This window comes from Aricia agestis, chromosome 18, assembly GCF_905147365.1.
Source record: "Aricia agestis chromosome 18, ilAriAges1.1, whole genome shotgun sequence".
Classification (NCBI taxonomy): domain Eukaryota; kingdom Metazoa; phylum Arthropoda; class Insecta; order Lepidoptera; family Lycaenidae; genus Aricia; species Aricia agestis.
In genome coordinates, this window is record NC_056423.1 from 7,864,690 (window position 1) to 7,878,147 (window position 13,458).

At 42.6% G+C, this 13,458-nt stretch overlaps 1 protein-coding gene and 1 long non-coding RNA gene across 12 annotated transcripts in view; one reads left to right on the forward strand and one right to left on the reverse strand.

Moving 5' to 3' along the window:
* Positions 1-13,458, forward strand: part of LOC121736160 — a 326,212-nt gene that overhangs the window by 88,901 nt on the left and 223,853 nt on the right. The gene's annotated exons all lie outside the window — the stretch shown is intronic.
* LOC121736135 (tight junction protein ZO-3) overlaps positions 1-13,458 on the reverse strand; it is a 115,996-nt gene that overhangs the window by 13,964 nt on the left and 88,574 nt on the right. For all 11 annotated transcript variants that reach the window (XM_042127199.1, XM_042127197.1, XM_042127204.1 and 8 more), the window contains 12 exons: positions 12,877-13,052; positions 12,217-12,404; positions 10,870-11,139; positions 10,381-10,545; positions 9,143-9,209; positions 8,837-8,987; positions 8,385-8,517; positions 7,645-7,788; positions 6,859-7,031; positions 5,534-5,705; positions 4,021-4,237; positions 2,955-3,135 (listed from right to left, as the gene is read on the reverse strand). In XM_042127199.1, the coding sequence (XP_041983133.1) occupies positions 2,955-3,135; positions 4,021-4,237; positions 5,534-5,705; positions 6,859-7,031; positions 7,645-7,788; positions 8,385-8,517; positions 8,837-8,987; positions 9,143-9,209; positions 10,381-10,545; positions 10,870-11,139; positions 12,217-12,404; positions 12,877-13,052 (2,037 nt within the window). The remainder of the gene's footprint in view (positions 1-2,954; positions 3,136-4,020; positions 4,238-5,533; positions 5,706-6,858; positions 7,032-7,644; positions 7,789-8,384; positions 8,518-8,836; positions 8,988-9,142; positions 9,210-10,380; positions 10,546-10,869; positions 11,140-12,216; positions 12,405-12,876; positions 13,053-13,458) is intronic.

The following is a 13,458-nucleotide window of genomic DNA, read 5'->3' on the forward strand; positions in this document are numbered from 1 at the left end:
TAAAATCTGATTGAACGTCAACTATGAATTATTAACAAACGTGAAATCAACGTGATCTTTACAAATTATACAAAAACAATTAATTCGAAAACTTTGGTATAAAAATCAAAATATACAAACCTAGTAATAGTGGTAAAAGGGTATAGCTAAAAATATAGGAAGCTAAATAAATACATGTTAAATACTAGATAACAAGCGGCATGCATACAAAACAAGTTAGTATCCCTCTGAAGTTAGTCACTGATGAACAAAAGCTTGGGAGTGAAGTTGCCCATTATTTGAGAATTAGACGTAGCCAAGATTTTGTTCAGAAATGGGCTTAGTCAGAGTGCTATCGCTGCCTGCCAAGGTATCATCGTCTTTATCAATTTCGTCCAACTTTAAAGTCGGCAGGGATAAGTTTTTCATGGAACTCAAAGATCGGTTAACGCTAGGCAGTGTACGGGATTCACTGAATCTCGTAATTTTGCTTGGCTTCTCGCTACATTTGCAATTAGGTATGCGACAAGGCTGCCTTGGCTTATCCAAGGTCGGCTTTTCATTCAAAAGCCGCCGCTTCCACTCGTTAAATTTTTCATCCTTGAAAAATAAGGAAGCTGGCCTGAACTGATCTGTGGGCACCACAGAGATCGGCCTCGGAATACTAGGCAGAGGAGATTTGGTTTCAAGAACGCTGTACGGTCTAAACGTTGAGATATTTGACTTATAGTCTGGACGATTCAAGCGAGGGTCCAGCTTTCTATGGTAGAATCTGTCGTCGTACGTATATCGTCTAGCGTTAGGCACACTGTACAGGTTATTAGGCACGCAAGGTGTTAGCGTTTCTGAGTAGTAGTATGGAATAACTTGGTTCCTGTTAGCGTCAAACATGGGGTCTGGGCGCTTGATGATCTGTGATGGGGACGTGATGGCGGAGTGGGGTTTATGGGGGTAGTAGTTGTAGGACATGGGGTAGAAGGGGTAGGACGGGGGGACCGGAAAGTATATGTCCGACACCATTTCAACGTGCTACGCCAAGACAGAAATATTGCTGTTAATGATTTTTTGTCCGTTCAGAATTATTTTACCTCGCAGTTTTAGTCAGTGTCGCTTATGCGGACGGCATACAGGTTAACTTACTTATATTTGAAAATTTGGACAGCAAAGTTAGAAATTAAAGGTAGAATTGGACATTAAACCATCTCACCATAGTTAGCGAGCATTGCGTAATGTCAAATCCCACGTTCCATTTCTAACTTCGCCGTCAAAATTATCAAATGCAAGTCTAAGTACACAGATCGGAGGTAAAATAACTCTAAACTGTAAAATGTATGAATATAGATAAATAATTTGCTGCAATAACCACAGCAGAAATCTGTAGAATGCATATGCCATGATCACATCTATGAGTAGGCAGTAGCGAGACAGTGCAAACCTCAGCAAACAGACAATTTGATTAGCCCAGAGCACTATTTCGCCAATATACTCGGTGGGTGTAACAAGGCCCATAGGTAAAAACCATAAAGTTAATATACCTAGCGGAATAGAGAAACAAAGGCCTGAGCAAGAGAGATGTCACTATCAGTAACACTGCGTGGTAAAAAGAGACGTGTGATACATGACAGCAGCACTCTTTTTTGACGTCCAGTCGGCACGTGCCGCACGTTGACAAATTAATCTCATAGAAATCTTGTTTAGACATGCTTGTGTAAGTGTATACGTACACATATTTTTACACACAGATGAAACCAATTTCGGTTTCGTTTGACAGCTCGAGATTGTTGCTCTATTCCGCTAGGTATATTAACTTTATGGTAAAAACTCCTTGTTTGGTATACGAATGTTGCAAACTAAACTGACCTCATTGGCCATTGATTTAAGGTACACAATTAAATATTATTTATCTATATCCACATAAACATGATTAACTTAACATATTATATACCGCACCGCTTAACCAAGCACACCGCGAGCTGTTGGCACATAGACAACATTTAACATTATCCCAAGTTAGTTTGCCCATTAATATGTGATGATAGAATTGATAGACCATTGATAGACCATGATGGTTAGATAGAATAGTTTCTCTAGCAATTTGATAATAATATTATATAGTTTAGTTTCCATTTCTAAAAATGTTTTCTATCCTAAATCCTAATTCTCTAAAAGAATAAGTAGCTAAATGCCGTACACAGAGATATTTACGCTTACTTAACTTTAACGAAGATTTCTACATAAACTCTATATAATATTTTATGTTGAATGTTTTGATAAAAACAAAACTAAGTAATCATTAAATATCTCTGAGTGCATTTTTTGGTATATTCCACTATATAAAAACTTATAAGTACCTAATAAAAATAAATTAATGTATGATCCCGTGGACCATGACCAATATAATAAACATGTTTTCAAACTAAACCCTAAAATAATAACTAATTGCCGCACTGACTGCCGCGCTCAGAGTGGATAATTTAAAAATTTGACATAAGCCTCATACATTATCTGTCAAACTTTTCATTAAATTGAAGGTTAACCGTTAATCATAATTAAATGTCTCTGAATACGGCGGTAAGAGCGCTTACAGACGAACGACACTTGTCGACGGCACGCGTTGAAGGCAGTCGTCGACTGCCGTCGACAAGACGTGTCAAAAAAAACCAGCGACTGCCGTCGACGCGTACCGTCGTCAAGTCCCGTTCGTCTGTCTAACCCTACGACCTAGTTATTAAAACTTTACCTACAACTTAGTTACACCTGAGGGCCTAGACAAGCGGCAAGCGATTTTCGTAAACGCCAACGCCACAAAATGTATGGGATTTGACATTTGTATTCGCTAGCGAAGCGATGACTTATGTCGAATCGCATACATTTTGTTACCGTTTACGATAATCGCTTGCCCCTTGTCTACTAGGGCTGATCGCGCCAGTAACACTGTAACCCTACGACTAATGCCTAATTACTCAACTACTAACCTTGGTCTCCGAGACCCACAGCTGCTGCTGCTGCGTCCGCTGTATGAGGTCGCAGAGCTTGTTGAACCACGTGCCCTGGTTGGCCTCGCTGAGCGTCACGGTGTGGGTGAACACGTGGCCCCACACCCGCTCCATCTGCTGGCACTGTTCTAGGAGCTTCTTGGACGATTTGTGAGCTGTTCTGGAAGGTTAAGAGTAGGTAAATTAGATCTAGAGCTTGTGTGGCTTATGTAAATATGGCTTGAAATAATACAGTGTAACAAAACAAAGTGATAATACTTGCACTGTGAAAGTAGAAGCGCTAAAAGAGCTTTTTGGAACGAAATTCCTTATCGCGCGTTGCGAAAGGGGGCTACACAAAAAATGTAAGACCAAAAAGTTGTAACGACACTTTTTGCCACAGACATAGATCAAGTTAGATACCGCATGTGTAATAACACTAATAAGTACTTCGCGGGACATGCGGTATCTATCTTGATTTATGCTATGCTTTTTGCTATAGTTGTAAGCCGTGCAATAGCGCGTGTTTCTCTGTATGTCTCTCTCTCACTCTTTTTTTTGTTTTTTTTTCTTGAGTGTATACAGGTTTTTTGTACATAAGAAATAACTTCGTTCCATCCGGGTGTCCCTTGACTCAAGTTTTTTGTGATTTGTTTAAAAAAATGACGCGCGGGCGCTTGCCCATAAAAATGAAAAAAAAAATGCTACTTTCACAGTGCACTCAATATTGTACCATACCCTAAAGTACTATCACTTATTTTTGTTAACTACTTAAAATACAGGGTGTATTTTAAGTTAAACTTAAAATACAGGGTGTATTTAAAGTTACAGCAGTTCTCTCTTTTCTCTCTTTTGCGAAGTCTATCATTGTAGAGCGGCTAAGCTTTTAGTATCTGTTTAAACCTTGCGGCCCGATTCGTTGGCTAAAAACTTTAACTTTTAATATTTATCCTTTAATATATTTACTATTTCACTGATAAATCGAAGAAGTTTAACATTTTAGAATCGAAAATCAAGATTAGTCTGAATTGTGGAAGTTTCATAGAACTTTATACTTAGTACTCACTTAGGCAGACCGCTGCGTAGCTGTTTGATCACATGTTTGTTGTCCGCCTTGAGGAAAATGACTATGGGATAAAACTGCGCGTAGTTGAGTCTGTCTACAGCGTTGGGTGGTATATCCAGTACCGCATGTAGACCTCGCTCCACCACACCGCGGATGCTGGATAGACGGATGATGCCGCTGGCTTTGGACTTGCTGTCTTCGAGAGTGTTGTCCATTTCTGTTGAGAAAAATAACGGTTACGGTCCAAAAAATAGGGCATTATTAGCTGAGTAAAGGTCCCACAGACCAAATATTTAGATGTATGAGGTAAATTTTATATCACGCTAGAGGGATTTCTAGATTAATAATAATCCCACACCGGTTTCGGAATTCGGTGACGGTGGTCGGTTTTATTGAAACCAGGCCAGCTACGCAGGAGTAATTTTATAGTACCCAAGTGTGTGCGCAGTACACAAGAGCACTCTCTATTCCTTTACTCTCATAACCAAGTGGAACGGAAGACCGACACGACTGGCGAGAGATCAGGCGCAGGACCAACTTTTTACATGCCCATCCGACGCATGGATCATCTTACTTGTCAGACAATCAGGTGATCAGCCTGCATTGTCCGAAATCGAACCCACGACCTCCGAGTCAAGAGCCGCGCTCTGTGCCACTAGACCTCGGAGGCGCTTTATTCTAGATTAAGCACTAATATAGATACGTATAACAACCTTTTTCAGCTGAGCAGATCTGCAAGCGATTGAGGCTCATGGCCAAATTAAAAAATGCAGCCATCTTGTAAAGTACCTTGATAGGCAGCGATTTGAAACCCTATGTATCATTTTGCATGCGGCCTCACAACGTATTATTCCAAATGATCCATCGTCCAAGTGTCATTTTGTAAATGAATATGGGTATAAAATTTAAAACAAATTACAAGATTGAAATAATGGAGCCTTGGGACGGCTGTGAGGTCACGGAATGAGTCAAGCGGAAAACCGGCGTTGGATACCTGCTAGGTGTGCCAACACTGCCGAGCTTGGTCCAATTTGCGGCTGATTTATTTAGGAATTTTATTGTCATTATTTTGTTGTAATATTATCATAATTTAAGTTATTTTTTATTGTATCTTATTGTAATAATCAGTTATAGCTGCAAATAAATATTCTATTCTATTCTAAGATGGCGGCTACATCCTCGTAGCGCTGAACTCAGAATGAGTGGCGAGGCGAACTTGTCCGGGAGCTCTGGCAGCTAAGCATCCATACTATATCACTCAAGCGATCCAATTATCATATTTTTGCATTGTGTGAGTGTAAAACAGCTACCATGTGACTTTACAAGATGGCGGCGCTACTTCCTCCTAGCGCTGTACACTCTGGGCGAGGCGAATTTGTCCGGTGTGCCGGGTGCTCCACCGGCAGCCGAGTATCCGGATAACATTTTACTTACGCTCATGTTGAGGGTAGGTGTGACACAGCTGCTAAATGACTTTACAAGATGGCGGCTATCCTTGTAGGGCTGTACTCACTGGGCGAGGCGAACTTGTCCGGGTGCTCCGCCGGCAGCCGCTCCCGCGCCACGTCAGCGAGCGCGCCCAGCACCACCACCGGCCGCACGAAGCCCGGTTGCCGCAGCACCACGCGCTCGTACGCGGGGAACTTGCTGATGCTGTCTGACAGGACTACCTCGTCCCAGTGCTCCTGTGTGAACAGAAAAGTTAAAGACATGATGTACTATCAGAAAAAAATTCTCAGGTCCGTCAGGACCAACGTTATTTTTTTGGTTATGTCAAACGCAGCCGACAGATCATATGACGCCGCTGTGCGTGTCCAGGCTGCATTGGTCCACGACGGTCGAGCAGGTCGTGGACTACATCAGGAGCAAGACCCACTTCTTCTTGAGGGTTGAGCGCTTTCAGTCTCGCCACAAAGTGAATTTTAGCTCCTTTGTGGTGAGAGTTCCAACGCATCATCTACCGACCTTCGAGAAGGAGGAGTTCTGGCTGATTGGAGTCGTCTACAGGAGGTTCCGAGGACGACATCCGAACACGTCGCGCCCCACGTCGCAGACAATACGTGTTTAGTGTTAGTGTTATTATAAATGTATGTATGTTAGTCTATAAGGTATTTGTAATATGGGCCAAGATGCCTGAATTAAATAAAATAAATAACTAACATTAACTTGACATAACCCGACGAAGAATAAGGAGAAATGTTATCAGGCGCCGCATCTACGGGAGCCGATGTCGGCAACTACTAGACAAAACTACGCTTGGTTAGTGGTTATACACACTGACGTTATACGGCTAGACGCCTCCGTGGTGCAGTGGTTCAGAGCTCGCCTCTTGACTCGGAGGTCGTGGGTTCGATTCCCGCGTTGGAAACATGTTATTTCCAAGTTTGGTTAGGATAATGCAGGCTGATCACCTGATTGTCTGACAAGTAAGATGATCCATGCGTCGGATGGGCATGTAAAAAGTCGGTTCTGCGCCTGATCTCTCGCCGGTCGTGTCGGTCTGCCGTCCCACTGGGTTATGAGAGTAAAGGAATAGAGAGTGCTCTTGTGTACTGCGCACACACCTGGGCACTATAAAATGACTCCTGCGTAGCTGGCCTGGTTTCAATGAAACCGGCCACCGTCACCGAAACCGGTGTGGGAGCTATTATTATTATTATTATACACACTACTTTATCGTGTAGTAATTTTCCAACTTTTATACATAATTGCGCACGATTTGGTGACGCCTCCCACACCCCCAAACATGTCTCCTAACATCTGTGTTTATACATATCTATCAATTGCATCCTCCTTTTGCTGACTGCATCGCCAATAGTATATAATGTTATAACTCACCTTCCCTAGACTCTTCGTCCGTCGATGGGTAGACCGTCTTCTGCGGAAGAAGTAGTTCTTGCCGTCACCTCCAGATAGTTCCTTCTTGGTCGCGTTAAACTGAGCCGTGGCGAGCTCCTCCGCCCTCGCTTTGTTTGGAATTGTGCCTTTTTGTACCTCTTGGTTGTTACGACCTGTGCATAAAAAATGTTTAGTTTTTAATTCAAAATTATGCTGAGCATTTACTAATGTTACCTCAATTTTATAAACACTTATCTAATTAGAAAAAAATAAATATATTTTAAGACAATACAGTGAGTTCGTTGTGAATCCGGGCAGACCCAAATACGTATGCGTACAACTTTGCGTACATACGTAGCGTAAACGTACATGTTTGCGTTCTTTTCTCTTGTGGTGTTCTGTGATAGTTAAAACCGCTTGTGAATGCGGCTCTACTCATAGGTACGAGTATTGTAATTTGTCACAAAACGTAATCTACTAGCATAACCATAAAAATATTTTCAGTTGTTCCAGCAACAAATATGAAATCTTCACAAACTTCTTTTTTAATCTATTATAAAGGGTGTACCTATTCTGAAAATTCTTAAAGTACTTTTTAACAGTGCCTTGGTGCAGCGTGTCAATGACGTGGAAGAGTTGATTTACATTCCAGGACATTAATTCATAGGCAGGTTACCAACGTCATTTGGCCGGATTACATCAAGTCAATGCTCGTGTTCCGTCAGCTGGGTTTGACATATCACATAACGCAACCAAACTACAAAAGTCCGCCATCGGACATCTTACCTATCCTGTAGACGTGCCAGGCGCCAACAGTGCCGTGGTGCAGCGTGTCGATGACGTGGAAGACGTCGCCGCTGCGGAACGGCATCTCGCCGTCCGTCGGCTCCGTGTAGTGAAAGTGGGTCTTCACGTGGAAAGAGTCGCCCGCTGTAGAAAAAAAATCTATAAGATAATGTATTAAAACATAGCAGCATAGAGGAATAAATATATCTGGTCTCTGATAGCAGTAATGGACAAAAGGTAAAACACCCAATTTTTTAAAATTTTATTTCATAGTACAAAAATACCTATTCTAAACAAAAATCTAAGGTGTCAACGTTGGCGTAGTTTTCCCTATAACATGTATTAGGGTAGGACTGTACAAATTAGGCGGTTACCAAATTACGGCCGTTCCCAATATTTGATCTATCTCTGGTTTTACCCTACTAGAGATAGGAATAGCTCACAATTGACATAAAATATATGTCTCTAATGTCTAATGTGAGCTATTCCTATCTCTAGTAGGGCAAAACCAGAGATAGATCAAATATTGGGAACGGTCGTTAGTCAGCTAAATAATCTAAGGCTTGAATAGTTAACTTCAGCTAATTAGCCAACGACTAACTGGCAATTTTTTACCATTAGAAACTTGAGTGAAGCCATATTTTATTTCTGTAATCGTATGTATTTTGGAATCTAGGTTTCAGCAGCACCAGCGCCGCCATTTTGTGCGGCTGCAATATAACAAGATGGCGGCTACGTACGCGTCTGTCCGCTGGCGACGGCGGAGTACTCGTGCGGCGCGTGCTGCACTATGAGGTCGATGCGGTCCTGTAGACTCAACAGGAACAGAACCGCTTCTTCTCTCGTCACGCCCTTCATCTCCATGTCGTTCACCTGAAATGTATTGTCATTTCTATCATGTCTGTGGTCACAAAGAGATGTATGTGTTAACACTTTAACAGATACTGGTCAACTCAGCCTGATTGTTATAAAAAAAAGTGTTATTTTCCTTTACTGTACCTTTAAAAACACTCAAATGAACATTTTGACACGAACTCAATACATTTTCTGTCAAACACTTTTTTAATATAAAGATAAGTATTCATTGAATTTCTCTAAGTATGGCCATAAAGAACTAGCTAGCAGTAACTTGGAAGTTGGAATTGTCTATGAATTTCAAAGGCATCTTATTATTCTGATTCGAAACCCATACCTTCAATATCTTATCAGCGGGCTGTAACCCCTGAAGCGCCGCGGGGCTGGTGGGCTGGACCCCCGACACGAACACCCCCGATCTGTTCCCCCCGCACAGCCGTAAACCCACAGACCCCTCCTTCTGGAAGCTGATCAGACGCGGCTCGCTCCTGAAACGATAAATATTGGGCTATAAATTATGTTAGAACCATAAATAGCTAATAAGACGTTTTTATAGACAATGTTTTGGCAATAAGGATCGTATTTGTATAGACAGGTGTTACGTCACACTTGCAAACTTAAAGTTATAAAATTTTATACTCACGGTGGTTTGTTTCTCTGATTGGTCATCCCATCCTCTTCGTACAGCTGACGTCTACTGCTGTAATAATCTGAAAAAAAAACAGCGAAGTTTCAATCTTAAACCAAATGCAATCACGTTAGGCCAACCAAGTTATTTTTCGGCAAGGATACCACGATATTACTGCCAAGATTTCAGATTACCGAGAATCAAAGATTCCGTAACAATGCTAATCTCCACCGCAATGACGGATTAACGGCCGTTCCCAGTATTTGATCTATCTCTGGTTTTGCCCTACTAGAGATAGGAATAGCTCACATTAGACATTAGAGACATATATTTTATGTCAATTCAATGTTAGCTGCGATCGGTTGTATGTCAAACCAGAGATAGATTGAATATTGGGAACGGCAGTAAGACTACTTGATGCCCTAAGCAATCCATGCCTGTGGGCCCCCCTATCCGGCCCCCCTATCCGTATCTCAACTAGAATCGGTCTTTGAACTTTTACTCTTCTGGTGCCCCCTCAGACGTGATGCCCTAGGCAATTGCTTAATTTGACTAAGGGCTAATCCGTCACTGCTCCACCATCTTACTACATAACTGGCGCCCTACTACGTAACCGTTCAGCCCGCTGCCTCGTTCGTGCCCGCATCCGCGCCGCACTTGTTAAGGGGCGTGGCCTCAGAGTGTATATTACCACCAGAGCAGACAGAACTAAGGAGTACCTCGACTACAAACAAACAAACAAACGGGCGAATCCACGCGGCGCCAGAACCACTTTCTACATCTTTCACGATTCTGAGTAACGCATTTGTACGGCGCGCCGGCCGATATAAGTTATGACATACTACGTCAAACGTATTTAAACAAGATCTCATTTGAGTGGGCCTAATGCTCGATTTACACGGGTGACTAACAGCTCGATTTTAGTCGCGCGGTAAGTCACCAGTCGAATCGCCACCCCATTTACACATTCTACAAAAATCGCCTGTGCCGTCTGAGATCTCCGCTATGTATTTGCAGCAAGCGATCGCTTGCGACAGAGCGTTTGCACGGTCGATTTTAGTCACCAGCCGCATGCGGCCATTGGCCGCACGACTTTGGGGCTTTAGCCGCATGCGGCGTAGTCGAATTGCCATTTAGACGGTCGATTTTCGCCGTGCGGCGTAAATCGTGTGTAAATCACCCACCATAATCGAGTCTTCTGTTACTCTGTTACTGCCGTACGAGTTGGGGGGCATGGCTTAAGCGTGTATTACCGTCGTTCCTCGGCGGCGGCGGCCTAGGCGGCTGGTCGTCGCGGCGGCCGTCAGCACGCACTGGCGCCGCCACGTACAGGTTCTGCCCGCTGCCTGAGTACGTCAGCTCGCCCGTTCCCGCCCCCGCGCTCGCACCCGGGCCGTACGAATTTAGGGGCGTGGCTTCTGAAATTGGTAATAAAATTCATCAACACATGCTAAGAGCAGATAGGATTATCAGTTCTACAAGGATCTTTTGGGCTTAGGTGCTTAATGCTTATATAGAATGTTAAGCCAAGTTATACTTGACAACGTTTTTTATTTTGGCTACGTGTAAAAAATCATAGTATGACTGTTTAGGCAAAATTCCATAGTGAAGTTTAATTAACAAAATAACCGTTGAAGTTTATAATTTTAACACGATAGAGGCCAAGAAAGGCATGTTCTGTGTAGCAGGTAAGAAATAGAAATCTTATCAGCACCAAAACTAAGTAACATGATCCAACTCACCTAAACTGCTATAATTGTTCTGGTAGTTCCCATTGGTGACCGTCTCCTCTCTGATCAGTTCTCTCGTGATGACCAGGTTCAGCCTATCTTTACAGGACTCCACTAGCTTCCTCGCCTCTTTGAGCGTCATGGCGTCGGTAACAGAGGTGTTGTTGATGCGCGTGATGACGTCACCCTCGCATAAGCCCTGCCCGGCCTGGTTGAGCTGCTCTCGCGCACGCATCGTTAGCTCCTTCACGTATATCTTACACCCTAGTACTATACCGAAATCTGAAACAATACGTGATGATGTTACCAATATCAGATCGTAGATCCGCATCGTTAAGACTGTCAAGTTCTTTAACGAAGTATTGGACTTATGTAAGTAGAATATTTGAGAATCTTAAGAATAGCTAAACTAGTCAACTCAATGTTAATTGTAATATGTCGGCTCGATTGGACGTAACAATTTGGTATTCTTGATTATTTTAACCCATCATGCCCCATAAGGACACCGGTGACCGCGACAACAATTTTTTTTTTTTTTTTATTATACTTTTTGCACACATCAAGGTACAGAGGCGGGCTTAATGCCTTTAGGCATTTTCTTCCAGCCAACCTTTGGGTGAAGACGATAGAGACGAGATGTGGTAGATGCAAAGTACATCTATAATTTATCAACATTAATAAATACATACTATAATAATTACTATTACATACTATACGGATACTATAGTTCAAATAAACTAATAAATAAATAATAATATATATATTTTATATACACAATAAATATCATATTTTATATAATATATATACTAATAATATATTAATTAAAAGCAACTTAATTTATTCTGTTCTTAATCTGCCTGAGACTTAATCAAAAATAATTCACGAACTCTGCGCTTGAATACCTTTTTTGACTTAGCCAATCTCACTTCCACTGGCAGTGCGTTCCAGAGGAGGATAACTTGGATATGAAAGGAGGAATGGACGAGTGATGTTTTATGGGGTGGACAAAGAAGGAGCATGTTATTTGTGGACCGGAGATTTTTGTCGTGATTGCTACATCTAAATTTAAAATGAGCAGCCAGATAGTCAGGTGCAGAGGGAGAGTGGAGCAGGGAAAAGAGGGTACACAATGCCCGTAGCGATCGTCGTTCACGTATCGGCAGCCACTGCAACTTGGCACGGAAAGGGGAGATGTGGTCGTACTTACGGAGGCCATTTACAATAGATTTCCAAGAATCTCCGATCGAAGGATTAATGTTCATCTACTGTTTTACTAAATAAAGTTCTTTCTGTCTTTCTAACGCGACCAAACTACGTTAGTCCCCCATCAGCCGAACCAACTTCTCTCAAAGTACATACCTTCCTTCTTCCCATTCCTGGTTAACGCCAGCTTGATGGTGGTAGGTGCTGTTGGCGGCGGTGCAGGCGCTCTCCGCCGCACCACCAGCGACACCGCCGCCCCTGACTCCCTCAGCACTTGGACAGCCCGGGCATACTCCACGTTCTCCAAGGGCACGCCGTTCACAGAGACTATACGGTCATTCACTCTGTAAAAGGACAAGTAGATAAAGTTAAAATCAAATAACCAATGATGGTCGACTCGCAACCCTAAACGGCTATCTGATGGTAAGTAGACTGTAGAGTCTAAAATTCACTTACCATCAGTTTGCCGTGTGCCGGTGCAGTTAGGTCTAGACTCTAAAGACTATTTTAATTGTACTCTCTTCAACATTTCACCAACACCATAGAACCTTAGGACTTAGAAGAGATATAAAAGTTTGGTGACATTTTATTAGATGTAATAATTAATTATTTTTGTAATTGTTGCCCGTTTTAACCAATCGCCCCCTAACGTTGAATGTAGCTCCTATGTCGTAGAAGATATCTAAACGTAAAACGACGCGTTAGCGCGTCCCTCTTCAACTGGCAAATGGTTCGTGTAAAGCCAACACGAACCATTTTCCAGTACTTTTGGCTCTCATTTTACATTCATGTTTTTGACAGTCTCTCAGTACTCACTGCAGCTTGTCCTCGGCCGGTCCGCCGCGCAGCACGTCCGACACGGCGATGGAGGGGTCCCCGCTGGCGAAGTGCGGGTTGTCGCGCCCGCCCGACACGGCGATGCCGAACCCGTACCCCGGCACGCGGCTCAGGCGCACGCGGTGCGTCTCCCATCCCGCGCTGCGCTCTGTCGTCTGGAACAAAAAGAGTTTTGAATAAGTAATGTGTTGATACTTAGACTAACCACCGTACTCAGAGACGAATATTTATTACATAATCTACTTTAATTACTTAACTACTTAGTCGTGAAGCTGGTGCCTTGTAGAGTGAGGAACTCTACAAAATCCCTGCATGTAGACTTTGTAGAGATTTAGTTTTTAGAGAGATATAAATATAAAAGACCTTGTCAAGCTTATTTGAACTTTGAAGTAGCATGATGTTGGAAACAAAACTGTCTTGTGTCCTTTACTAGGACTATCCTCATCGTTAGGATCAGCGATTATGGCAACAGACAGACAGACTTCGGCACATTTTGTATGAGTATGTGTGTTACATTTAATGGAAACTTGTATTAGACTATACGTAAATAACGGGTACCAC